The 27721-nt window shown below is 35.1% G+C and overlaps 1 protein-coding gene across 6 annotated transcripts in view; it reads right to left on the bottom strand.

Moving 5' to 3' along the window:
* Positions 1-27721, bottom strand: part of LOC113903082 (sodium channel protein type 1 subunit alpha) — a 183001-nt gene that overhangs the window by 7931 nt on the left and 147349 nt on the right. For 4 of the 6 annotated variants that reach the window (XM_027558708.1, XM_027558736.1, XM_027558746.1 and 1 more), the window contains exons 18-24: positions 19727-19847; positions 18835-18989; positions 16969-17142; positions 12806-12928; positions 5469-5750; positions 3136-3189; positions 1011-1148 (exon numbers count right to left, since the gene is read on the bottom strand). In XM_027558708.1, the coding sequence (XP_027414509.1) occupies positions 1011-1148; positions 3136-3189; positions 5469-5750; positions 12806-12928; positions 16969-17142; positions 18835-18989; positions 19727-19847 (1047 nt within the window). The remainder of the gene's footprint in view (positions 1-1010; positions 1149-3135; positions 3190-5468; positions 5751-12805; positions 12929-16968; positions 17143-18834; positions 18990-19726; positions 19848-27721) is intronic. The other 2 variants (XM_027558726.1, XM_027558754.1) reach the window with 2 other exon arrangements.

The following is a 27721-nucleotide window of genomic DNA, read 5'->3' as shown; positions in this document are numbered from 1 at the left end:
CAAGTATCAAAAAACAGAGAGAATGCTTGATGCTAGTGTATCAGTGGTGACCTGAGCACAGCCATATTGGTACTATGAGTAGGAAAGCAAAACACTTTACTCTGGAAATTTATCTTAAAGAAATCATTAAAGGCTCCAGTTTTTTTGGCACAAAGAGTTTTGACCAGGCACTATTTAATCCTTAAAGGTTAAAAATAACCTATATCATCAGTCTACTTGGAAATGGTTAAGTAAATTATGATAATGTATATATGAAGGATTTAAAAGGGAAATATATATGTTAAGTCAAAAATAATTTATAATTATAGATAAAATAATTTCAGTAATAAGAATGTGTGTAGAAAAAGTTTATACAGCAAAACATAAAATGTGAATAATGGTTATTCCTGAGTAAAGATATTTCTTTACTTTCTATTTTATGATAATGTACATATATAATTAGATAATAAGTGGGCTTTATAAATGATACTAATTAATAAAGAACTTTCAATTCAAAGCTAGAACTGATAGCTTATAATTAATATCAGGGAGAATGAAGTGGGAATATATAAATGGAGCCAATAAAGAATTTTAAAGTGTGAAAAGAAGCACCAGAAGAAGCTTACATCTCATGTATAATTTGTTGCATTCTAAAGGTTTTTGTTGGACAATATATTTTAAGGGGAGATGTCATAGGGATAAACAATAAGCTGAGTCTGGGAAAGAGGTATATGTCTGGGTTCTCTTCCAGTTCTTTTTTAGTTATTTTTTTTTTCAAAAGAGAAAATGTGGTCCCTGAAGTTTGTTTGTTTTTATTTAAAGAGGAGATTTTGTGAGCCTATGCACAGAAATAAGGAACACAGTCATTCTTGGCAAAGACATGGGCAGTGAATGGCAGAGAGGAAGCATGCAAAAAATAGATTGTAATATATAATCCCATTTGGTTTCTGAGTTAAAGTACTCATTTGGTATTGAAAGCCCTCCAAATGATTTATTATCTTGGTGGGAGAGAAAATATTAGAAATACTTATCTTCTTTTTTTGCTGGTTGAAATTATCTATGATGACACCAATAAACAGGTTCAAGGTGAAGAAGGACCCAAAGATGATGAAAATAACAAAGTAAAGATACATGTATAGACTTTCCTCATACTTAGGCTGGAGTTCCACCTACCAAAGGAGAATACTTTTTAGACATTATAATACATTTGATGCTGGAAGTAATTGTTGCTTTTTCATGAGAATAGATAATAAAATTTTTAGTAATACTTAAACAGTACTTTTATTTCTTATAAATCAGCTACTTCTAAAAATAATCTCTGAAATTAGCCTTTAGGATAATTTTTTAAGTAAAAAAGGAGGTGTTATGTAAAAAAATACCATAAAATGATTTAGAAATTTTTTTTTTTCTAACTACAAATACAACCAATATGTTGCCATTTGAACAGTAGTATACTAAATTTGGCAATTTTTAACATATTACATTTTTATAATTTAAAAATTACTAGTGAAAACATTTTACATCAGTAAATATGTATAGATTATATTTAGAAATAATCATTCCTGATGTGTGAATTTATTTAGCAAACAATTTAGTTATTTATTTATTTAGATGTTTGACATCTAAATAAATAGGCAGTTTGACACTGCCTATAACAGTGTAACAGTCACTGAATTTTTCAGATTAAGTAGACATTAACTGGCACTAGTGGTAAGGAACCTGCCTGCCAATGCTGGAGACATTAAAGACTTGGGTTCTATCCCTGGGTTGGGAATATCCCCTTGAGAAGGTCATGGCAACCCACTCCAGTATTCTTGCCTGGAAAATCCCATGGACAGAGGAGACTGGTGGGCTACAGTCCATAGGATTGCGAAGACTCAGACCAACTGAAGGGGACTTAGCATCCAACTGGACATGCCATCTGCTAAATCCTCAACCAGTAATTTAATCTCTAGAGTGTACTCATGAGAAATAAGCATTTGAGCTTTTACTTAGCATGTAACAAAGACATAAATCAGTCACTATAAGACAATGCCCTAATATATTCACGTCCTCCTAAAGATATTAGAGTTAAAAACCAACCAAACACACAAAACAAAATAACAAAGTAAAATAACTCTGGAGGATATCAGGAAGGTACTCAACACAAAACTAGAATCATTTATGGAAAATGTATATCAGGAAAGATAAAAGGGAGCTTCTTAGGTCAGTTTAAAGATTATGGGGGCAAAGGTCATCCATCATGTTTATAGGCTAAACAGATGGGACCTAAGAATGGAAAGATAAAGGGAAAATACTAAATTGTACAAAATTTGAAGAGCAGATTTGGAATGAGCATGGATTTTAGTTCTTCTTGAAGTCTAAAAAAGGCTGTAGTAGGAAAAATCAAAAAAGTAGGTCTTAGGTGATAGAAACTTAAAGGAAACTGTTGATCATAGAAATGATAACAGTCTGTAAAGGCTCCAGTAAATGTATGGATCATATAAAGGGCACTTCCGAGATGGCTCAGTGGTAAAGAATCCGCCTACAACACAGGAGACACAGATTCATTTCCTGGGTCAGGAAGATCCCCTGGAGAAGAGAAGGGCAACCACTCCAATATTCTTGCCTGGAGAATCCCATGGACAGAGGAGCCTGGTGGGCTACAGTCCATAGGGTCACAAAGAGTCAGACACGACTGAAGTGACTGAGCACAGTGTATCATCACATAAAGGAATGGATTTTAAAGTGACTGTTACAGAAATCTTACACTGCCTAGACAACATCCTTTACTTGTCCAATATGGAGGGTAAACTACGGATAGCAATCATATATTTCTTCACATTTGTTTTATCATGCCAAAATTATTAATGAGTATGTAATTGATAGATTGAAAGGAAACAAAATAGAAAAATAGTCAATAGAAGGATATTTGTTAGTTGTTAAATATATGACTGTGTTACTTTCGTTGCACTTCTGTTTTGATATATCTTAGTAAGATTTCTGATAAACACTGCTATATGCGTGCATACTACTGCTATACTTGAGTCTTGAATCATACTTTTTCTTTTTAAAAAATCATTGTAAAATCATTCCATTTAGCTGCTATGCTCCGTTAAATTATTTTTAATGTCTAATCAAAATTGTGAAAAGACTTAGAATGTAAAGAATACTTACATTTCTGGAATCAACTGCTGCATACATTATATCCATCCATCCCTTAAATGTGGCCTATTAAAAAGGACATACATGTTTTATTTTGGGGTAAAAGTAATTCAGACCCAATATTTAATAAATATCCTTACTGATACATTTCTTTAAAAGGAACATTTTAAAAATATATCTCAAAACAAATTTTACATGGATTTTGGACCAACAATATCTCAGTAAGTCTCTTCATTTCTACACCATATAATGAATAGAATGGTCCTTTGATATATCCTCCTGCTTGACAACCAACTGACAAATACTTTTCAGTTCTTTAGTTAATGGAATCATGCAGTTTAAAGTGCTATCAAGATTTGGTGGAATACTTTTAGAAAGTCTTACAAATGCCAACACATTTAGTAATGTTCATAGCAGCAAAACAACTACATCTTAGACCTGATGATCATCCACTAACACCTATCTACAGGGTGATCAAAGTGACTGAAAGCTTACAATTTCTCTTGATTGTAACACTCTAAAGATCATACAGGTATCCAAAAGTCAGTTGCAGCTAACATTTTAAGAATTTTGAAGCGTAACATCAGAAATAATCCTATCTTCCACTTTCTTTTCTGCAACTTTTGATGAGAGTGAGTTAATTTGGGTAAGAAAAGTGAAAATAGTACAGTAGACACTTGGTATTCCAAGTGTAATAATTTATAGTAACTTGATACTTGTTCTAGAATATGAGTTTTGAACACTATGGACCTGAGAGGATTATTCCTTAGTCAGAAAGTCTATCAAAAAGCTTTTAGCATCTGTATCTTAACACATCTTTGTTTTTGTAACACTAACACTTATGAAGTGGTAGATGTCATGGGAAGAAAGTCAAGTATGGGTGCTTGCGATGGCAATGAAGAAAAAGTAAAGACTCTTAGCTAGAAAATAGAACTTATTTGTCTATCAAAGAGGGAAATTTTGAATGTGTCAATGGCTGAGGTCAATGACAGAACAAGTTCATTATATACTAGGTACAAAAGCAGTAAAAGGTGATTCAAGGAACCATTTCAATGAATTGCTAACCAACAGAGAGATGATTCTGTATATATAGCCAAGTGTAAATCAGTACTCTGGTAGCAGAATTTATTTACTGGCTTTGTGCAGCATCTTTACCCTAGCATTTTAAGGGATTGCTTGAAATTTTCAATTTTTCTTTCTCAATTTTATGGAGGAAGTGATATATATTAGTGATATTTACAAGTGTGGTTATCAGTTAAGGGTTAGGGTAAGTGCCCAAGGAAATACCATCATGTGTCTACTATAATATTCGAAGAAATCATACTTGTCCAAATATTAAAAATCTCTATTTTAATTCCATGAACATTTAGAATAAATCAGAAACATCTACAAGAGAAGTAAGAATTTCTAACAAGAAGGTAGAGAGAACTTGCAAAAGAGCCATAGTACTCTGAAAGAGATGCAGGAGGATTTTGATCAGCACAAGCTTGTTTGCTTGCTTAATCTCCTGGTTGAACAGTTGGAAACACAACCCTGGTGAAATAAAATAGATTTCTGCCCTAAGGACTATAGAACTACAGGAACAAATTTATGCAGGTTTTTTTTTTTTTTAAATATGAGTTTTCACTGGCCAAAATAGAACAGTATTTTTACAATGTTTTTCAAATACTCTGGACTCTTTTTATCCACTGCTTTGTGATGCAGCTGCAGTCAGAAGCTGCATCAAATGAAAATGTTCAAGAGGCTACCATCTTTTATATTTTTATACATTGTGAATGGTTTTTCAGTCTTAGAGACCCAGTAGTGAAAACATTAATATTTAGAGGAAAAAAAGACTTCTATAATTGTACTAAAGGCCATTTGCGATGGGATAACAGCTGCTTGTGTTTCATTTCTGTTTCTGAGTGCTATCTGGTATTATTCCATTTCACTATGAGGAGCTAATCCTAAAGCCTAAATATCATTCCCCAATCTTCAATCCAAATGATATAACTCAGTAGCAATTAATTCTCACCAATTTGTTACAATCCAGTCAGGTGTGTTTAGGGTGTGTGTTTGAGGGGAGGGGGTGATCCATCAGTGAACCAAGCTTTCCAATTGCAATAGGAAAAATATTAGCAAATTTGTTGATTTAGTCATCAATTTGTTCATATGAGAAACTGTGTCTGCACTGTTTAAATATACTGACACTTCCACCCATCTGGGCTCATAAACGTACTAATAAATCAAAATTAGAAAAAAGGATATATAAATTTTCTTCTTAGTACTACACAACAGCTGTATGTCATCACTTTGTTATTATTCTAGACAATAAACACATTTCAGAGAAAAGAGTGTTCACTTACAACTTGAAGCAAAGAGAGATACCCAAATCCTACATTATCAAAGTTTACTTTCACATTTTTCCATCGGGCAGTCTCATTTCTTTCTATTAGTATTAGGCAATCTGAATGATTATTCACTTCGCTGATGTCAAACATGTCACCAGTTGTGGTGTTAACACAGTGGTAGAATTTGCCAGCAAACAAATTTACGCCCATGATGCTGAAAATTAGCCAGAATATAAGACAAACCAGAAGTACATTCATGATGGATGGAATTGCTCCTAAAAGGGCATTCACAACCACCTAATACACAAATGGAAAAAAAGAAAAGTCAGAATTCTTGTTGGTTAAAAGAAAAAACATTATCCCCCTAGTAATATTTAGTGATTCTATTTTTTTAAAATATCAAGACTATTCTAAGATATTTAAAAGCAAAATAAAGTCTTAAAATGAAATATATTCTTTCATAAGCATACATTTAGAGAAATGAATATAGATAATATAACAAAGATTAAAAGTTTTTTAAAAGAGAGGAGAAAGTACTAAAAGTTTAAAGGGAAAACAAAAGCAGAGGAATTTGCTGCCAGATGAAGCCATAAAATTTGTTTATTAGAAAAAGAGAAGTAAGAAATCCTACCAGAGAAGATTAACTCATTAAACAAAGCAATATATTAAAGAATGAAACTAAAATATTGGGGCAAGAGTTGATTTGATTGACTGATATATTTTAATAAACTAAAAAAATTCAGGTGTATAAATATAAAAATATTATTAAATACCTAAATAATTTTGTCCTTAATTATTCATGCATCACTATGACTAATAATAATTTTGGCATAAGAAGCAAGACAATTTAGCATCATGTATTTCATTAGATCATCACATAGCTTATTTCAAGCTCCAGTCATATCAGTTGTTTCATTTACTGAGTTTAATTTGATAAACTTATTTTAAATGAAACATAGTAGAAATCAGTTTCTTAGGAAAATAAGAAAAGGAGAGATGCCATATTTGGGGTGATAGTGCCCAAATCTGATGTGATTACATCAAGTTCTGTGCTAAATAATTATCTACTTTTTTTTTTTTTAATGGAAGCATTTTTGCCCTTTTTATCTTTATTCCTGGACCATACGTTAAAAATCTGTTTTATTTAGCAACACTGTAGGGATGACTGTCTTTGCTTCCTTCTCTATAGTTCCCTTTGGAGATACACATGAATAGCTAAGAGAGAAAGACAGGCCCTAATATGCTCCTAAGTAGCAGATGATGCCTCAGACTTGAACATTCACAGCTAAATTGAATTCTACCTGTGTACTTCTATCATTCTTGTCAACTTGATCTAAAAGAAACAACAGGCATCAAAATATCTTCTACCTGCCATTTGATACCAATGTGTTTTCAGAAAAAATTTTTTGACTGTCTGAAAACAAGAATAGATGAGGCAATTCCTTATGCTTCTGAGCTGTGTTTAAAGTCTATCAAGAACTCTAGGCCTTCTGGAATTACAATACAGTGTGATAAGTGGGCCAAAGGAAATAAAAACCATTAATGACAAAGAAGGGAATGAGAATGAAACAATGAAGTCAGCTGAGTTATCTAGGCAGATCCAGATGATGTGAGCTATGCAAGCCTACCAAGCTGACACATGGCCCCTCACCTTATCTCATGGGGCCATCTGTATTAATACAATTGAATGAATAAGTCTTTATTTTATACTTCACTTTAAATGTGTGGATACACTTAGATTTCTTTGGATTCAAGATTTGAAAGCTGAAATCAAGTTTTTATTCCTCTCCTTTTCCAAATACTTTGCCTACCATCCAGATTAAAAAGCTGCTCCTACTGTGTATACACAAAGCACACATTAAAACAAGCTTTTATTTTAAAACCTATAACACCCAGCATAGGCCATGAGCAGAGCACTGATTACCTATACCTATTTCTTGAATTCTTTTCATATGCATCTGCAGGTCTCACATTGTTCTTCAAAACCTTTCTCACTTCTCCATCTTCATGATCGCCATCTAGTTCTGACATCTGTTACTACCAATTTGTACTACTGTCTTCCAGTTGTCTCTTTCTTTTAATTCATGTAAGATGAATTAATTTTCTTCAATTCTCATTTAACGTTATTTAATGACTTTCCACTGATTATCACGTATTTGCCTTACCTTGATGTTCAAATCACTCCTCAATCTACATGTCTAGTTTTAACTTCACTAGCTACCTAGCCTTCATGCCAATCCAACTAATGTAGTCACCATATGCGAATAACACTACCAGAGAATTGAGACACCATTTCCTCTGAAATTCCTTGTCCAATTCCTCCCCTTCTGAAACACTTTTCTTCTCACTAGCTGTATTTCAAGCAGTACTTTTGGCATGCAGCCTCACTTCCGCTCAGTTTAGCCTCCAAGATAGAGATGTTTCCTCTTTTGAATTCAAAAATCAGAATTCTAGTACTGGACAGGACTATAGAGATACTTTACTACTGCATTCTCATTTGGCAAATGAGAAAAATGAGCTAAGCCAGCTTTGGTTCAGAATGTAGACTATGAGTGGCATCCAGTGCTTCTTCCACCCCACTTCACTGATTGTCCCTAGAGTCGCTCCTACTTATCTGCTACCCAGACTGCTCTGCACTAGAGTTAATTGCATTCCCGTAATTTTGACAGATGGTAGGCTTTTTCTTTACTTCAGATAAAAAAATATATTTGTGAATTCTCCAAGGCTTTGAGTACTTTGAATATAGGACTATAAAAATGGTGATTGAATGAATGAAGTAAAGGTTAGCTTAGTATTTATTGATCAAAACAAATTTTAAATGTTATTTCTAGATATAGGAATGAGAATAAAGAACTGTACACAAAAGATGTGGGGTTAGCTAATAAGTCTGAGGGGTCTCCTTTGAAACTGGGGATTAGATTTGCATTCAAATTAACTCTATGTAATACAGGACACAAGCAAGTGCTCTGCAGTAGCATGTTTCAAGATACATTTACAATGTTTGCATACATTTGGTACAGAGAAATGGTTTGTTTTTATAAGATAAAAGGACTTACTCTACAGAGATCCATCTATTCTTAAAATTTCATTAAATTAGACAATGAAGGATGTGAGAAAGGACTCACATCCCAAGAGCCCCAAGCCCTCTCTTGGTTCAGCACAGAGAGAGGTGTGTTAACTCCTTTCTGGCTCCAGGGAACTGCAGTAATTTGTTTCCAGGTGGTGAAGACACTAGGCAGAACTGGACTAATCAACTGGAAAGAATAGATTGAGGTTTCAGGCTGCATCAAAGAGGTGTAGAAGAAAGGAACTATCTTAACGAATTAACACCAGAGGTGCTTCTCCTCACAACCATTTTGCACAGCATCATCCTATAGAATTTCTGTATTTTAGCACAACACACTGTTATAGAAACTGTCTCTGGTTCGTTATCTCCTTTTTAAGTAAATCAACACAAAGCGAGAAATTGACAATTAAAAATGCAAATTAATGTTGGGAATTTTGATACATGCAGAAATGTCCTCTTGCCTAAATAAATTGCCTTTGAACTTCAAATCAATACTACTCATGGATTCTACTGCTTCTTGAATCAAAATACTGAAAAGACTGTGAATAAAAATCAAAAGTAGGCAAAGTAGAAGTCACCCCTTTTAAAGTATGAAGGAAAGTATAAAATCTTTTAAAAACCTAATGTCTTCACTTGTGTTGTGGGATTTACTTAAGGTAATTATTATTGAGAGATAAGATATATCAATTATCCAAACAAAAATTCTAACTTTTTCTCTCCTTCAGAAATAACTACCATCCTTGCACATTATCCCAAACTTTAAGAATCAACAAAATGTGGGGCTTCCCAGGTAGCTCACTGGTTAAGAACCTGCCTGCTAATGCAGGAGAAACAGGAGATGTGGGTTTGATCCCTGGGTGGGGAAGATTCCCTGGAAGAGGAAATGACAACCCACGCCAGTATTCTTGCCTGGGAAATCCCATGGACAGAGGAGACTAGTGAGCTACAGTCCACGGGCTCGCAAAGAGCCATATACCACTGAGCACAGCACAGTGGTAGCAGATGCATTTTTATCTAGGCGTTCACTGTGCTGTCTTCTCAGACACTAAGAGGTTAGCTGGGAGTGATGTATTCTATGAAGTCAGTCTATGCATTAAATACTATCTTAATACACATGATATTTTATTTCTAGGTGGGTGTTCTTGTCTGTATAATTCAAATAAGTGGATCCTTTCAAATTTACTTTTCCTATTTAAAACACAAATCACATTTGCTCAGTCAACTCTATCTTAATATGTTTTTGTTTTTTTGCATTTGGAAAATAACCCCTATAAACTTACACTTAATAAAACATGAGAATGATCACACAATCAATTCCAGTCTATGAAACCTGGGATTTTTACACTCCAGAATCTGCTCACACAGATCAACAAGGCAAGAAGCCACTGTTGGTAACTTGATATTAATTTTTAGGACTCAGACCAATGTAGAAAATAGCAAGGTCCTTTTAAATGACCCAAAGAGCATCATTCAACTTGACAAGTTAAAAATTTTATTCAACCATTCTGAACCAGGGTCCCCCCCCCCATAACCAATCAGATAGATAATCTCCCCATAAATGGATAACTCGATATACACACATCTAATTAGATTCAGTGAAACTTAATAAGGATATCAACAGCTGGGCTTCAAATCCACAGAGGGTAAATTCACAAAAGGTATTTTTCTCAAAAGAAAAGTTAAGGCAATTGAAAATAGGGGATTAGAATGTAAATATTGTATTTTTTTACTGTGGTACAATGGTACCCTTCCCAACCCCTCCCTCATCCCACTACACAAAGTCACAGTGAAAGGATGAAAGGAAGCAAAAGGGGTAATACAGTACCCATAATAAAGGGCTGAGGGGCGGAACCAGCGCTCCACCCCATCCAAGTTGGAGCAAGATTATCCTATACAAAATAGAAATATATAGTTTGTTATTAGTTAGAAATCTGATATGACAGAACAATTGGTGTTACTTTTTGTATATGATGCTCTCTGTCTGTTTCCCTATCAATCAAGACTTGAGTTCTTTTGAAAAAAAAAGAAGATATTTAAGATTTCCTAGATAAGGAAACTGAAAATACAAAATGTATTTTACTCAAGTTATTCATGACATCAATTCACTCAGTTCAATTTTACAAGTTGAAAAATTTGGACTGGAAATTTGAAATACAATAAATGTTTCAAAGCTGTCAGCCAGAAATGTGCATAAAACATGCAAAACATAAAGGGCAAAGTGATGATAATTTATTTCTCACTTTCTAACTTCTTATCAAGCACTATACAACATGCTTTACTTGGTAATATTGCATTAAAGCACATGCTTTGAAAAAGCGAGAAAACAATGAAAATAAAATGAGTCTGATTTACGCTTTGACATAGCCATTGTGATTTTATGCTACTAGGGAAAAGAATAAAATGAGAGTTTCTGAATATATTCAAATCTCACTTCTAAATTATAATCGTCATTATTATTTCCATCCTTACCAGCATATATGTTTATATTTTTAACAAAGTCAAAAATTCCAAACACCAGAAACAAACACACACAAATAGAATCAATAATCAGGTTACTTTGTCTTTACAATGCCAAATACATGTTGAAACCATCAGCCATTTTAGGGTTGTATACATGCTGTCGTTATGAGGCAAGAACTATATATTCATAAATGTGATAATTTAAATGATGAGTTCATCTCCTATCAGTATCTATAATGAGTTTGTGTTTTTCAAACTTCAAGTTTCAAAAACTGGCCTCCCCTACAGCATAAAAAACATTATTGATCAAAATTATAGAGAAGGTCCTTTCTATAAAAATTAAAGGCCCACAGGGCCAGTATTGTTTCGGAAGTAAGGTGTTAAATATGAAAATGTCTGGCCTTTGGATTCATGGATTTAATCAATTTATAAAAGGTCAAACCTGAAATAATTATAAGAGCCTCAAATCTTTAGAACTGTCCAGATTTCAGAAAACTTTTCAAATGTGCATGCATGCTAAGTGGCTTCAGTCATACTCAAATCTTTGCGACCCTATGGACTTGTAGCCCATCAGGCTCATCTGTCCGTGGGGATTCTCCAGGCAAGAATAGTGGATGGGTCACCACTCCCTTCTCCAGGGGGTCTTCCCAACCCAGGGATCGAACCCAGGTCTTAAGTCTCCTGCATTGGCAGTTGAGTTCTTTACCAGGAGCACCACCTGAGAAGCCCCTTTTCAAATGTGCTGCTGCTGCTGCTGCTGCTAAGTCGCTTCAGTCGTGTCCGACTCTGTGCGACCCCATAGACAGTAGCCCACCAGGATCCCTCGTCCCTGGGAGTCTCAGATGTGACTTCCAATCAAATGTTTTTAAAAAACAAAAAAATCCTTTCAAGTAGAATATATATAAATGATATTTTTCTCTATTTTAAGTGGAAAATAAACTTTATTTTCACATATCCTGAAGAGAATTTCAGTAACATTTTAGTAAAAATGTGAGGATCTCATAAGACTGGTGGCTCAGATGGCAAAGAGTCTACCTGCAATGCGGACCTGGGTTCTATCCCTGGGTTCAGAAGATCCCCTGGAGAAGGGAATGGCAACCCACTCCTGTATTCTTGCCTGAAGAATCCCATGGGCAGAGGAGTCTCGTAGGCTGCAGTCCATAAGGTCACACAGATTTGGACATGACTAAAGCAACTTAGCACTTATATATAATCTTAAAGTTGATATTACTGTTTATATAAATTAAGATTAATACAGTTACAGGTTGAGGTTATATTAATATAACTTTTTGAAAACTTTGAAATTCAGTTAACTTTTAATATCTACCCTTGAACATTTAAATAAGGCTAACTTTGGCATTGTACAGACAAAATTTTGACAACATAAATTTTTTTCTTTTATATTTAGGCATGATTCATATTATTTTCAGTAAAACTCATTAAACACAGTTTAGACCCTCACAAATGAGAACCACATGATGTAGGATTTATTTTAGTTGATTATTATCATCATCATCACGACACATAGTACTTTAATATTGCATCTGCTTTTTTGTGTACAGGTTTGCAAGGAAACTCCCAAAATGGATTAAGAAATAAAGTCATTTTGATAAATGAGCACAGCAGATAAATGATATTATATCATTTCAAAGGAGGCCTAAGTTCTCTTGCATATCACCTAGAAGTAAATATGCAACAGATAAAAAGATAAAGTAGCAATTTTGCAAGGATTTGCCATTCCTTTTGCATGCATGAGTTTTCCTTTTTTAAAATTTAGTTTAATTTTGGCTATATACAATACTTCATGTTCTTTCATGGTTCTTACCCTCATCCCTTCAAATCGTGATAAGGCTCTTAGAGGTCTCAGAGCTCTTAGTGTCCTGAGAGATTTGATGGCACCAAGTTCTGAGTAACCCAAGGCATTTGCTGTTAAACTGACCAATGAAACCTGAAAGCATACAAAAATAAATGAATAAAGATAGAATTATTGCCATTCAATATGTAGTATTATATAACACAATTATAATTTATTACAATTTTATTTTATTGAAGTATGGTGGCTCAGATGGCAAAGAATCTACCTGTAATGAAGGAGACCTGGGTTCTAGCCCTGGGTTGGGAAGATCCCCTGGAGACTGGAATAGCTACCCACTCCAGTATTGCCTGGAGAATTCCGTGGACAGAGGAGCCTGGCAGGCTACAGTCCATGATTACAAAGAGTCAGAAAAGAGTGAGTGACTAACACTTCCACACATAGTTGAATTGAAATGTTGTAACAATTAACAGTTTTTGTTTATAATTATTCAGAAGATAAATGCTTACATGTTTTTAGTAAACCACTTAAAATTTTAAGGAAATATTTTTAGTTTGATACAAAGAAAGTAGCTTTCATGATGTTATTTAAAGCTAGTTAAATAAAAAACAATAAATGTCATGTGATTTATTAATCCCTCAAGTAGTTAGAAAACCTAAATAAAAACTGATTTTCAAAAGGAAGAAAGCCAGGTACAAGAAAATGTCATTGATCATCCTTCCTTTATTAAGTTGCTGCTGAATTTAGAGATTTGCCAATGGCTAGTAATAAAATGTAAAAACTGCGATGGTATCAGAAAAGGCAAGCAATCGCTCAGTCGTGTCTGACTCTTTACAATCCCATGGATTGTAGTCTACCAGGCTTCTCTGTCCATGGGATTTTCCAGGCAAGAGTACTGGAGTGGGTTGCCATTTCCTTCTCCAGGGGATCTTCCTGACCCAGGGATTGAACCCAGGTCTTCTGCATTACAGGTAGATGCTTACCCTCTGAGCCACCAGGGAAGCCCAGTAATAAAATGTAAAAACTTAGATTGTATCAGAAAAGGCAAGCAATCTCTATCCTGTGTTGGTTGGTATTTTCAATTAATGATAATTGATACCCTCAGAAATTAATGCACTAAGTCACATTGTTTTGAGGTTGATTTTTTGACATTGATTTTTTTGGTGTCTTGCTAATACTTTGTGTTTTCACTTGCCTAAAGTTTATTTCTATATAAATAATGTAACTTAAAAGTAATTTAATCATGAAATTTACTCAAATTTTTAATACTAATTTAGAGCCTCCTGTCATGGTACTTGACCCCAAATGGCTAGTCAATATTTATTAAATAAACTAAATTTCAGTTGCCTGAAATATGCAATAACTAAGAAATAAAATTTTAGGTGTCTAATTCTTTAAACAAAGACCAAAACTCTGTATCCAAATAGAATTTCTTTGGTTTGAGAATAGAATATTAGATCATTTCAAATAAACTAAACACTATTTTTGCAAAATTATCTATATTTTAGTGTATTAAGTTGGCACTTTTTACTTTACTTGAGATGTGGTATAATTCCTTTTGTCTTTTTTTTAGAGTGATACACTGATCCTTAATAAATAATTAAAATAGAACCTTGAAAAATGAAAGTATTATTGTTGCAAAACTACAAAATTCTCTCTAGAATTATTTTCCTAAACTATTTTGGAAATGGCTATTAAAAACCAACTTACAATAACAAAATCATTATTCTTCCACTAAAAAGTTCAGACATGTAATAAGTATAATAAAGAAAAATAAAGCTTAGAAATTTTCAAAAAGTTTAAATTACATTTAGATTTAAAGCCTAATTTGAAAGTTTTTGAAGAGTTCAAATATGAAATAACTTCTAGTGTTTGAAATATCAATAGCAGAAACTTTTTTCTCTTTGTGAAATGCTGAAGCAATTATTCATTTGAGGTTTCTTTTTTTAATTGAAGTATAGTTGATTTCAGTATTCTATTAGTTTCAAGTTTACAACATAGTAGCTCAAAATCTTTACAGATTATATTCCATTTAAAGTTATTATAAGTATAGGCTACATTCCCTGTGCTATACAATATATCCTTGTGAGTGACTTACTTTATACATAGTGGTTTGTACCTCTTTATCCTCTACCCCATCTCACCCCTCCCCCATTCTCTCTCCTCTCTGGTAACCACTAATTTGTTCTCTACAGCTGTGACATCTGTTTCTATTTTGTTATATTCACTAGTTTGCTTTATTTTGTAGATTTCACATTTAAGTGATAACATACAGCACTTGTCTAACTTATTTCACTAAGCATAACAAATTCCAGGTCTATTCACATTGTTACATATAGCAAAAATCTCATTCTTTTTTATGGCTGAGTACTATACTATTTGGGAGAAGGCAATGGCACCCCACTCCAGTACTCTTGCCTGGCAAATCCCAGGACCCTGGTGGGCTGCAGTCCATGGGGTCGCTAGGAGTCGGACACGAATGAACGACTTCACTTTGACTTTTCACTTTCATGCATTGGAGAAGGAAATGGCAACCCACTCCAGTGTTCTTGCCTGGAGAATCCCAGGGATGGGGGAGCCTGGTGGGCTCCCGTCTATGGGGTCGCACAGAGTCGGACACGACTGAAGCGACTTAGCAGTAGCAGTATTCTATTTAGCCGTATTATAAACCTTCTTTATCAATTCATCTCTTGATGGATACTTAAGCTGCCTCCACATCTTGGTGATTGCAAATAATACTGCTATGAACATTGGGGTGCATGTACCTTTTTAAATTAATGTTTTCATTTTCTCCAGATCTATACCCAGGAGTGGAATTGCTGGGTCATATGGTAGTTCTGTTTTTAGTTTTTTGCAGAACCTCCATTCTATTTGCTACAGTGACTGCACCAATTTACATTCCCACCAACAGTGTAAAGTTGTTCCCTTTTCTCCATATTTTTTATTTGTGGCCCTTTTGATGATAGCCTGACAGGTGTGAGGTCATATCTCATTGTGGTTTGGATCTTCATTTCCCTGATGATTAGTGATACCGAGCATCTTTTCATGTTCCTATTGCCCATATGGATTTCCTCTTCGGAAAAATGTCTATTCACTTCTTCTGCCCATTTTCTAATTGGGATGTTTGCTTTTTGATGTTGAGTTGTATGAGCTATTTATGTATGTAGAATATGAGCGACTTATCACTCTTTTGAGGTTTTTTCCCCTAATTTACTCATTTCATAGTAACATTAAGCTTTTCAAATAGCTCTGGATTTGCCTCTGTTCAACAGAATTAAAGAGATATTGCATGGCTCTTAGTTCTACAAATACTTTCCATAAGAAAATTGAGTAGTTCTGCTGGATTATCATTTTAGGAGAATAAAATGCCTATGAAGTCTGTGGTATTTTGAAAATACATTTTTAAAGCTGAAAATATGCCAAACATAAAGCATGATGTTTGCCTTTAACAAATCTCAAAGACAGCTACTTGCTTTGGGCTGATGAAGTATTAATTGTTGAATACACCAACTCTGTGAAGGGCTGTTGGTATATTATGGGCTTGCCGTAAATCTAGTTATATTCTAGAATAAGTCCCATCACTGCATGAAGTAGAGTTTTTGCACTATTCCCCATACATCTTACTTTCTATAATTTAGTTACAAGCTATATAATCTACTCTTTAAAAATATCCTTTATGAAAATCAAAAAGAATTTTTAAAAAATTGACGGTAGCTTCCACCATCATCACTGGCTTGTTTGTGTACTGAGTGCCTCTAACTCTTATGTACTAATATGATCACTTTATAGTGTCAGGAGCCAAGTAACTTAGTGGCACACAAAATCAATGGTGGGGCTGGGATTCAAACTCAACTCTGTTTGAATCATAATATTAACAAAAGTAACTTAAAAATCATATCCTATTTCACCATTCTCTCTACAAACTTCTGATGTTTTTCCCCCAGCTTTTTATCTTAGATAACCACCATAAATCCCATCCTCCCAATGCTAAATCAGTACTAAATTAGCTTATTTATTACAAAAACTACACTATTATTCAGTGAATTAGTTTAGTGTCTATTAAGTAGCATATCCTGTCAACATAACAGAGTGATCAAAGAGTCACTGTTTTGGAATTAGTTTATAAATAAGACAAATTACCTTGAATGAAAGACAAAAATATGGAGGATACTTACATCAACAATTAAGAAGTCTAGCCAACACCAGGCATTGGTGAAATATGTTTGATAGCCATATGCCACCCATTTTAGAAGCATTTCCAGAATGAAAATGTAAGTGAAAACCTTGTCAGCATATTCCAACATTGTTTTGATTGTCTTTCGCTGGTCAATATATATATCCTCAAATGCCTATAAAGAAAAGTTATGCATTTTAGTTTTCTGAAACTTTTATTCTACAGCTATTATAGGCTGTTTTCCCTGATTACATAGTTTTTCCTGATTTTCATATACATAAAATGACATTTCATTGGAATAGGAGGGTAGAGGAAAAGTATCTATTGATTTTTTTTTCTTTCTTTCAAAGATCTTTTAATGAATCAGGAGAAAAATTATGCTCTCTATTAATCTAACTAAAAGGAAGAAATAAAAGCATTAAGTCTAAGGAATTAAAGTGACTTGTTCAGGAAATAGTTCTTGATGTCACATCTTGATGCTGGTATCCCAACTTGAAGATATTTATTCTCTTTGTTTCATATCTTTTGCCTCCTCCTGTTAGCCTCTTTATTTTTTCCACAGAAAGGAGGTTGAAGAAATAAAAAGGCTTATATTTTTCATAAAGCAGAAATTATAATTGATCAATACATCACCTAATTTTACTATACAGTTGAGTTCATTTGTCCCCTTCGTTTTGTTGACAGTTTATGTTTATCAGCAAAGATATGGTGTAACAAAGATGGTAGGATGAAATTCCTTCTCATTTAGACTATAATATGTGTTCTTCTTCTAATATGAACCTCAATGATACTTTATATCTGAGTCTATATTCATTTAAATGGTGAAAAAAACTATTTCCTATCTAAAGTAGCATGTAGATAAAATTTATTTCATCAGAGAAATATGCAGAAAAATATAGGCCTGTGCTAGAATTATACATTTTTAAGTTAAATAAACCTAAGTTATTGTGTTTCAGTTAAGTACTGTATCATCTTTCCATCTCTGTCTGTCTGTTTACATCTATTTTATGGCTTAAGTAGTCTATTTGTGTTAGCATTTTCTTAAAGTGCTGTCTATGTGCTATACTTTACATTTTTGTACATGATTTTTATATAAATAGAAATTGATTCTGATGAAATGAACACCTTTATATAGAGAGAAACCAATGCTTAAATGATTACTTAGGCACACTGCCCAGTATTTATTGTTACCAATATTCACTGGTTTTGGAGTAACAAGAGAACACTGGATGCATTTCAAAAGGGACAGAGAAGTGGTCCCTAAGGACTTATCAACTGTCCATAAGGAGTTAATAATAATATAACTCATAAACAAAATTCATCAGACCATAGAAATTATATTAATATATATACCAACCACAGGACTTTCTTTAACTACTCTGTATTATCATGCTTACTTTGTTGTTAAAACATGAGTAATTAAATACTCATGTCCTTTGGTTATCATGAATAAATTAGAGGGACAAATTTTCCGGGTTACTTAATAATAAATGAAAATTAATAATTAGTTAATTAGAAATGTATGTGTACATAATAAAATAAATGCAGAGCTGCATAGTTATACATTGTCTATAGTCTGGAAGATATGAAGTGGTGTTACTAAAAGTGCCCTGGAGATAGGTAGAAAGATATGAGTGGATGGGTGGGTGGATGGATGGACATAGTGATGTACGCATGTTTAAGGAAGAAGTCATAAATAGAGATAACAGTTCTGGGGTTATCAAACAGAGATTAACAGCTGATTCCATGGAAATGGAAATAGCTCCATTGGATAGTAAAAGAATGAAACAGAAAGGATTAATAAGTCATCAGTATTAGGTGATTCTAAAACTTAGGATTATGGCACTTTTGCTTAATATTCACTCACCAGTGCACCACTACTAAGGAGAATCATGAAAACAATGAAGGTCTCAAACCAGTTATGTTCAACTATTCGGAAACACGTTCTTCTCAGATTCCACCATTGTTTTCCTCTCCCTTCTTCCACACTGATTTGACAACATTTGAATCTTTGCACACAGCCTGCAAATATAATGTTCAAACAGGAGCAGATAAATAACTTCTCCTGCTTCAGTGATACCCTTTGGCATGTTCTGGATTCATTTTCTCATGACTATTGCCATCTCCATCTTGCTGGGCTAACTGTAAGTCTAGGGTAGTAGGAACACGTGCATTAGCAATGTGAAATTGTGAAAACTATTCAGCCCCTTATTTCCATGGGAAATACTAATCATGGAGAAAACAAAGCAGTAAATATGGATTTATTGTCCATACTGCACCAGACTCAACTAGGTACTGTGCAGGGATCAGGAATAGGGCAGTGCTTATTTCCTGTTCCCCCCAAGTATTGGAAACTGCTGTTTTTATGGAAAAAAATATGCTTGCAATTCATTTGATAATAATATAAAAATTATTTTTAAAGCAAATGTTGTGTATGAGAATTTTGACTAATGTTTAAGATGCTGACTTCCTGCAAAATCACCATTTTATCTGAAAAATTATAAATTAGTCATTCATTCTGACTACATTAAATGATCTTTTCTCCATGTTCATGGTGCCTTACACATGGTAGGTATAACCAAAATATAATGAGAGATTTTACATATGTTAGCTTATTAGAAGTAATTAAAATAGATTGACTACAATGTACTACCTTATTCTGAGTTGTCCATTTTGGATGATCAACAGCTTTAAAAAAAGAAAATAAAAAACAACTGCACTCTATAAATGTAAGGTTAACACGAAGGTCATTTTTTTACCTTCAGTGAAACAGGCTTCAGGTTCAAGGGTTTCCTCGGGTTCCACCACAGGCTGTTCCTCGGCAGGTGCTCCAATGTCTACAGTGCTACCTTCAGATGAACTACTGCTTTCATTAAGCTTCTGACCATGAGATGGACATAAAAAGTAAGTCACTTTAATTTGGTCACTAAGAAATAGTCTAGCAAGAATACTATGAACTGATTTTAGATTCCCCTTGAAACAAAGAGATTTTTAAGATTAGAGCAAAAGAGTGATTGAATAAGAGGAGGAAATAAGAAAATAATCTATGGTAATAAGAGTATATAAGGTATATTAAGATTCTTATATATAAGATATATAAGATTATATACGGTATATATATTAAGGTATAAGAAAATAATCATTCACCATAATCTGCAGAGTATGAAATCAGACTGCTATATTTTGAAGTTACAAATGGCTATTGAAAATATGTACTAAGCAAACTGTCTTATGAATTAGAAAAGAGCCAAAAGGAAGGTTGAGGGAGGAGGAGTTCGTATAATTGCTATCGTTTTAGAGATGATAAAACTAAGGCTTAGACAGGTTAAGTAACTTGTCTAATGTCATATAACCAGTAAATGAGAAAACCAAGATTTGAATTATTCCTGAGCCCAGTGTCCATGCCCTGCCTTCTGTGCAACTACACTGTTTCTGAAATAAGAGAAACAGTATATTCACATGCTTATAATTCTATCCATTTAAAAGTGAAAATAATCCATAGGAAAAATCCCAAGGTGAGTCTAACAGTTGAAGAGAATCTACAATTCAATCTTGAAGTGACACAAAAACAATAACATCTATCCATAATGTAAACCAATAATGGAATTTTACAATGATATAGATAGTCAGTATCTTCATGGAAATAATTTCATCAGATGCAAAAAAACTAACCTTTGGGTAGTTGTAGACATGAGTTCCCGTTTAATCTTTGTTTATAGTAATTCTTCCAAATGAATTATACACTTGTTAGAAAGCAAATGGCATAATAGTAACTTAAGTACAAGCAATAATAAAATATTTTGGTATAATATTACTTTAACTCAGAGAAATTTTTTACAAGTACTACTTGAAAAGTCTTTAAAATTTTGAGGCAAATCCTGTTCTTGCTTATCATAGTTCTTCACACATAGTGCCAAATATCAGACTCCATAACAAACTTTGTATCCATTAGTAAATATCATTATTGGTCACCCAGATTTCAGTTTTTTAATTAGCAACTGTGAGTACTAAGATGAAAAGATGTGAACCTAATAATATAAAATCAATTTGTTTATGTCTCTTGATTGCCGCACTAAATATCCTCCTCTGTTGTGTCCTGCCTGTGTTGTTGTTCAGTCACTCAGTCATGTCTGACTCTCTGTGACCCCATGGACTGCAGCATGCCAGGCTTCCCTGTCCATCACCAACTCCCGGAGCTTGCTCAAACCATAGAGCTGGTGATGCCATCCAACCATCTCATCCTCTGTCGTCCCCTTCTCCTCCTGCCCTCAACCTTTCTTAGCATCAGGGTCTTTTCCAATGAGTCAGTTCTTAGCATCAGGTGACCAAAGTATAGGAGCTTCAGCTTCAGTATCAGTCTTTCCAATGAATATTCAGGGTTGATTTCCTTTAGGATTGACTGGTTTGATCTCCTTGCAGTTCAAGGGACTCTCAAAGAGTCTTCTTCAGCACCAAATTAAAAAAGCATCAATTCTTCAGAGCTCAGACTTCTTTATGGTCCAACTTTCACATTCATACATGACTACTAGAAAAACCATAGCTTTGACTGTATAGACCTTTGTTGGCAAAGTGATGTCTCTGCTTTTTAATATTCTGTGTCTTGCCTAGATGATGATAAAATAAATCGATACTTTTTTTCTTAGTGTATAGTTACTCCAGGTCTTACTGGGTCATACTTTCTTCAGATGAGAGCTATTGCCAGTACATTCATCTTTATTCTCAAGATGGGCAAAATAAAGGACAGAATGGTATGGACATAATAGAGGCAGAAGATATTAAGAAGAGGTGGCAAGAAGACACAGAAGAAATGTACAAAAAAAGGTCTTAATGATCCAGATAATCACAATCGTATGATCATTCCCCTCGAGCCAGACGTCCTGGAGTGTGAAGTTAAGTGGGCCTGAGGAAGCATCATGATGAATAAAGCTAGTGGAGGTGATGGAATTCTAGCTGAGCTATTTTAAAAATCTAAAAGATGATGCTATGAAAGTGCTGCAGTTAATATGCCAGCAAATTTGGAAAACTTAGTAGTGGCCACAGAACTGGAAAAGGTCAGTTTTCATTCTAATCCCAAAGAAGGGCAATGCTAAAGAGTGTTCAAACTACCATACAATTGTGCTCATCTCACATGCTCACAAAGTAATGCTCAAAATTCTTCAAGCTAGGATTTAACAATACACGAACCAAAAACTTTCAGATGTACGAGCTGAATTTAGGAAAGGCAGAGGAACCAGAGATCAAATTGCCAACATTTGTTAGATCATAGAAAAGCAAGGGAATTCCAGAAAAACATCTGCTTCACTGACTATGCTAAAGCCTTTAACTATGTGAATCACAACAAACTGTGGAAAATTCTTCAAGAGATAGGAATACCAGACCACCTTACCTTCCTCCTGAGAAACCTGTATGCAGGTCAAGAAGCAACACTGAGAACAGGACATGGAACAATTGACTGGTTCCAAATTGGAAAAGGAGTATATCAAGGCTGAATATTGTCACCCTGCTTATTTAACTTCTATGCAGAATACATCATGCAAAATGCTGGGCTGAATGAAGCACAAGCTGGAATCAAGCTTGCTAGAAGTATCAATAATCTCAGATATGCAGATTACACCACCCTTACGGCAAAAAGCAAAGAGGAACTAAAGAGCCTTTTGATGAAGGTAAAAGAGAAGAGTGAAAAAGTTGGCTTAAAATTCAGCATTCAGAAAACTAAGACAATGGCATCTGGTCCCCCATCAATTCATGGCAAATAGATGGGGAAACAATGGAAACTGTGACAGACTTTTGCCAGGAGCCGGCAAGAGACATTCCGCTCGTGACAAAGGTCATGAGGAAGGAGGCTCGGCATACGCAAAAGCAGGACCGAACCTCGGGAGTCTCCCCGGATATTCTCGAGCATCTTCCCCCAAAAAACCAGAGTCTGGCTACTTTATTGCTTTGTGCTCTCACCTCTGACTTTACTGGGGGCTGTCCCCCACCACCATCCTGCTCTGTCTGTCAAAGAGTTAACTTACAGCTCCAATTAATAAAGTTCCTGGGCAATTAGGAGTGTTTAAATCCAAACCCCTCAGATGGCTCTCTAACTCGCCTGACAAGTTTACCCGGACTCCTACAGCTATGCATACGATTGTTTACAGTCTCCCAGCCTCGAGAGGCACGGGAAGCTTAAGATATTCAAATAGCTTAAAGCCTCTCAGAGAGTTAGAAACTGTCAGAATAAAACTAGTAAAAGATTTCATCGATGAGCCAATGCTTGCTGCCAAGTTTTCACATCCCCTGAATTGTATCCTTGAATATGTATTAATTAATAGTTGGTATGTAGAAAAAAATAAGTAGTGGCCTTGGTGTTAGTAACTTTAGACCCTAGAGGTAATAAATTCTTTCCTTTGTTGTAAACCCATTACACATCCGCCCTATAGGAATGCAATTTTATCTTCGGAAGATGGCGCCAAACCTTAAAATAATTACTCTTAGAGAAAATAAGTCTTTGTTGATAAGTCCTTGTCAAGAGTCATAAAATGTTAATAGGCCTTCTGGCCAGAAGATGATGTAAATCACCTAAACCATTTGTATATGATAAATTTGCAGGAAAGAAACCCTGGTTTTTGATAAGGATCAAAAACTGCTGACTTTGCATCTCCTATTATCCTCTATGTGTAACTTAGGATATAAAAGCCCCTGTTGAAAATAAAGCTACGGGCCTTGCTCACCAACGCTTGGTCTCCCCATGTCATTCTTTGCTTTAACTTCTGGCTAAAGTCTCCATCTGGAGCGCGGAGGTCCTCTGCGACCATTTATTTGCCTGGGCTTCTAAGACCCACTTGAGAAGGTGTCTAAGGTGGGGCACCTTCCGCTATTCGAGAGGGCGCCTGCGGCCTCCGTGGTCAGAGCTAACCTGGTGTCACGGGTTATATTGATTTTCCGCATAAACCAAGCTACTCAGCCTCTTTTCTCCACTGAATTTTCCTACTGAGCTATCCTCATTCTATTACTCTTTATATCTCTAATTACCATTTGAATAGGTCGCCGACTCCGTCTCCCCTTCGAATACCCTGGTTCAGCCAGGGCTGGACCTCGGCAGACTTTATTTTCTTGGGCTCCAACGTAAGTATATCCCATGGTTTGTTCGGACCATGGTAGGAAAGCAAAAGTGTGTCTAGTGTCACTGAAACTCAACCTATCTCAATTAAAGGCATGACTTCTTTTTCCTCTCTTAAATGTACTTTGTAAACGAAGTTCCTGATTCTGTTTGAAATATCTTTCAGCACCTAGACTCAAAATCATCTTGCTTACTCTTATTTATTTCAAATAATGACAGTGAAGTCAAATTTAATTATACCTTTGAAGTACTCTGCTCTCAGTTTCATCTTCCTGATTCCTAGGAATGCTCTGTTCAGCCTTGTCACTTCTTTTCTGGACAGCTATAAATAATACAGTCACCATTTATTCTAGCCGTACCTAATACTAGAGCCTTGTGAACCACAAAGGCCTGAATTATGCTAGTTGCCCAATAAATATTTGGTGAATGAATGAGTGCCTGTGCTTCAGATATTACTACCAAATGAAGTTTCTGTCTCCAGATTGGCTTTCCAACCAAATTTCCCAGATCTGTCTTTCACAGAAGCCGTACTTTAGTCATGGTGACCTTCTTTAATGTTCTCTGGCTTTTAGTAATATAGTGGTTTTTGCCCATCATTTTGGACGAATAATAATTACTCTATCCTCACCAGTTTATCTGCACAACTCTTTGGGCACAGACTGCTTTTTATCTAGCCTACCTCCATGCTAATTGACTTACCAAACTAACAATGCTTGGCATTTTCACTGTAAAACACAATGACTGATACCAGTAATTGCTATTTTCTCAGGAGGTCGGCTATACTGTACTACATCTCTGCTTCCACCTGGTGAGTTGTATGCTTATCAAAAATAAGCTGTTTGTTTTCAAATCAATCTGTACTATTGTAAATTAATATATTATAATTATGGAATTTACTCTTGCATAATTTGACAAAGTGAGTTTGAAAACAAAGTTGCTGTATTCATAGAAACTAAATTGAAATCACCGCATAAAATTAATAAAGGCAAATCCCTCAAACATATACAAACACATAAAGAAATGCTTGTTGAAGTTGCTATATAATACAGAGAACCCAACCTGGTGCTCTATGATGACCTAGAGTGGTGGGATGGGGGTAAGGAGGGAGATTCAAGAAGGAGGGATATACATATAATTATGGCTGATTCACATTGTTGTATGGCAGAAACCAACAACATTGTAAAGCAATTTTCTTCCAATTAAAAAACAAATCAAAACATAGCTTGTTGTAAAATTAGGTGTGGGTAGGTTATTTTTAAAAAGGGCATGCTGTTGTTATTCAGTTGCCCAGTCACGTCTGACTCTTCATGACCCCATGGACTGCAGCGCGTCAGGCCTCCCTGTCCCTCACCATCTCCTGGAGTTTGCCCAAGTTCATGTTCATTGGTGATGCCATCCAGCCGTCTCATCCTCTGATGCCCTCTTCACCTTCTGCCCTCAACCCTTCCCTGCATCAGGGACTTTTCCAATGACTCATCTGTTCGCATCAGATGACAAAAATACTGGAGTTTCAGCTTCAGCATCAGTCTTTCCAGTGAATATTTAGGGTTGATTTCCCTTAAGATTGACTGGTTTGACCTCCTTGCTGTCCGCAGGACTTTCAGGAGTCTTCTCCAGCACCACAGTGTGAAAGCATCAATTCTTTGGCATTCTGCCTTCTTTACAGTCCAGCTCTCACAACCGTACATGACTACTGGGCAGACCTAACGATATGGATCTTTTTCAGCAGAGTAATGTCTCTGCTTTTCAACACAATGTCTAGTTTTGTCATCACTTTCCTGCCAAGAAGCAATAATCTTCTGATTTCATGGCTGTAGTCACCATCTGCGGTGATTTTGGAGCCCAAGAAAGAGGAAATCTGTTACTACTTCCACCTTTTCCCCTTTTATTTCCCATGAAGTAATGGGGGTGGATCCCATGATCTTGGTTTTTCTAATATTTAGTCTTAAGCCAGTTTTTCACTCTCCTCCTTCACACTCCTCATGAGTCTCTTTAGTTCCTCTTCACTTTATGCCATTAGAGTGGTATCATCCGCATATTTAACGTTGTTGATGTTTCTCCTGTCTATCTTGATTCCAGCTTGTAACTCATGCAGCCTGGCATTTCTCTGATGTGCCCAACATATACGTTAAACAAAAGGAAACAGCAGGCTGCCCTGTCGTACGCCTTTCTTGGTTGTAAACCAATGAATTGTTCTATACAAGGTTCTAACTGTTACTTCTTGGCCCAAATACAGGTTTCTCAGAAGACAAGTAAGATGGTCTGGTATTCCCATCTCTCTAAGAGCTTTCCAAAGTTTGTCATGATCCACACAGTCAAAGGCTTCAGCATAGCTGATGAAAGAGAGAGAGGTTTTTTCTGAAATTCTTTGCTTTTTCTATAATACAGCAAATGCTGGCAGTTTGATCTCTAGTTCCTCTTCCTTTTTAAAATCCAGCTTGGACATCTGGAAGTTCTTGGTTCCCATAATGCTGACACCTAACATGCAAGATTTTAAGTATGTCCTTACTAGCATGGGTGATGAGTGATGAAGATTGACTTTTTCCAGTCCTGTAGCCACTGCTGGGTCTTCCAGATTTGCTGACATAATGAATGCAAAACCTTGATGACATCATCCTCTAGGGATCTGAATAGCTCTGCTGGAATTTCATCGCATCCACTAGTTTGATTAACAACAACAGTGCTTCTGAAGGTCCACTTGACTTCGCACTCTAGATAGAATGTCTGGCTTCGGATGACTAACCACACCATTGTAATATATGGGGTATAAATTTCTGGAACGATGCTAAATTCAGGTTGCTTTATAAAGTTCTTTATAATCTTTGTCTTCTAAAAAAACCTAAACTAGAATCATAGATGATGAATTACAGATGTAGTCCATGATAAGCAATGATGTAGAACTTGAAACAATGAACCCAGGCTAGAACAAGAGGCCCAAAGAGATATTTTAAGGTAAGTATGTATCATTTTTCAAAATGAAGCAGTTTAATATTTGGGGTCCAGAAGGAGTTTGTATGCATTTCAGGAATGGGACATGATTACAAATTAGATTTTTTAATTTAGTATTCATACATGGTTTAAATAGGTCCCTAAAACAACATTTTGCAAAAGAAGCCTGGTAAGCCACACCCTGGCTGACCCCTTTGATAGACCCTGATTCTCACACTAGTGAGGGAAACTTGCCCCAACTTTAAATCATACTGACATCAGATAAAGTGACATGTGAATGTTAGAAAAAACCAACCACAGGCAAGTAGACTCAGGCCAGCTAATCTACTCTAGATAAACTATGCTACCACAAGAAAAATTTTAGTGTTTTTTTCTTTAAGTTTGTACATAATGGAAATAAATAGAATTAGTGTGAAAAAGAAAAGAAAGACAAACAAAACTGATACAGAAGAGACTAAGCTGAGAAGCATGCCTAGACAATACAGAGGAGGCAGCAAGGGTTTTGATTGATGAGATAAAAAAAGAATATTAGTAGGTAAATTTGAAATTCAAAAATAAATAATAAATGTATTAAACAAAAACAGATTAAATAACAACATTAATAAATTGAACCCAAGCTTGTTGAGTCATTGGCATCATCTTAGGATCCTGCTGATAATACTAAAGTTTGTATGTTTTATTGATTTTTTTCCCTAAGAACCAC

Source organism: Bos indicus x Bos taurus, chromosome 2 (genome assembly GCF_003369695.1).
Source record: "Bos indicus x Bos taurus breed Angus x Brahman F1 hybrid chromosome 2, Bos_hybrid_MaternalHap_v2.0, whole genome shotgun sequence".
NCBI lineage: Eukaryota > Metazoa > Chordata > Mammalia > Artiodactyla > Bovidae > Bos > Bos indicus x Bos taurus.
The sequence above is the reverse complement of the archived record's forward strand: the minus strand, read 5'-3'. Positions and strand labels throughout refer to the sequence as shown.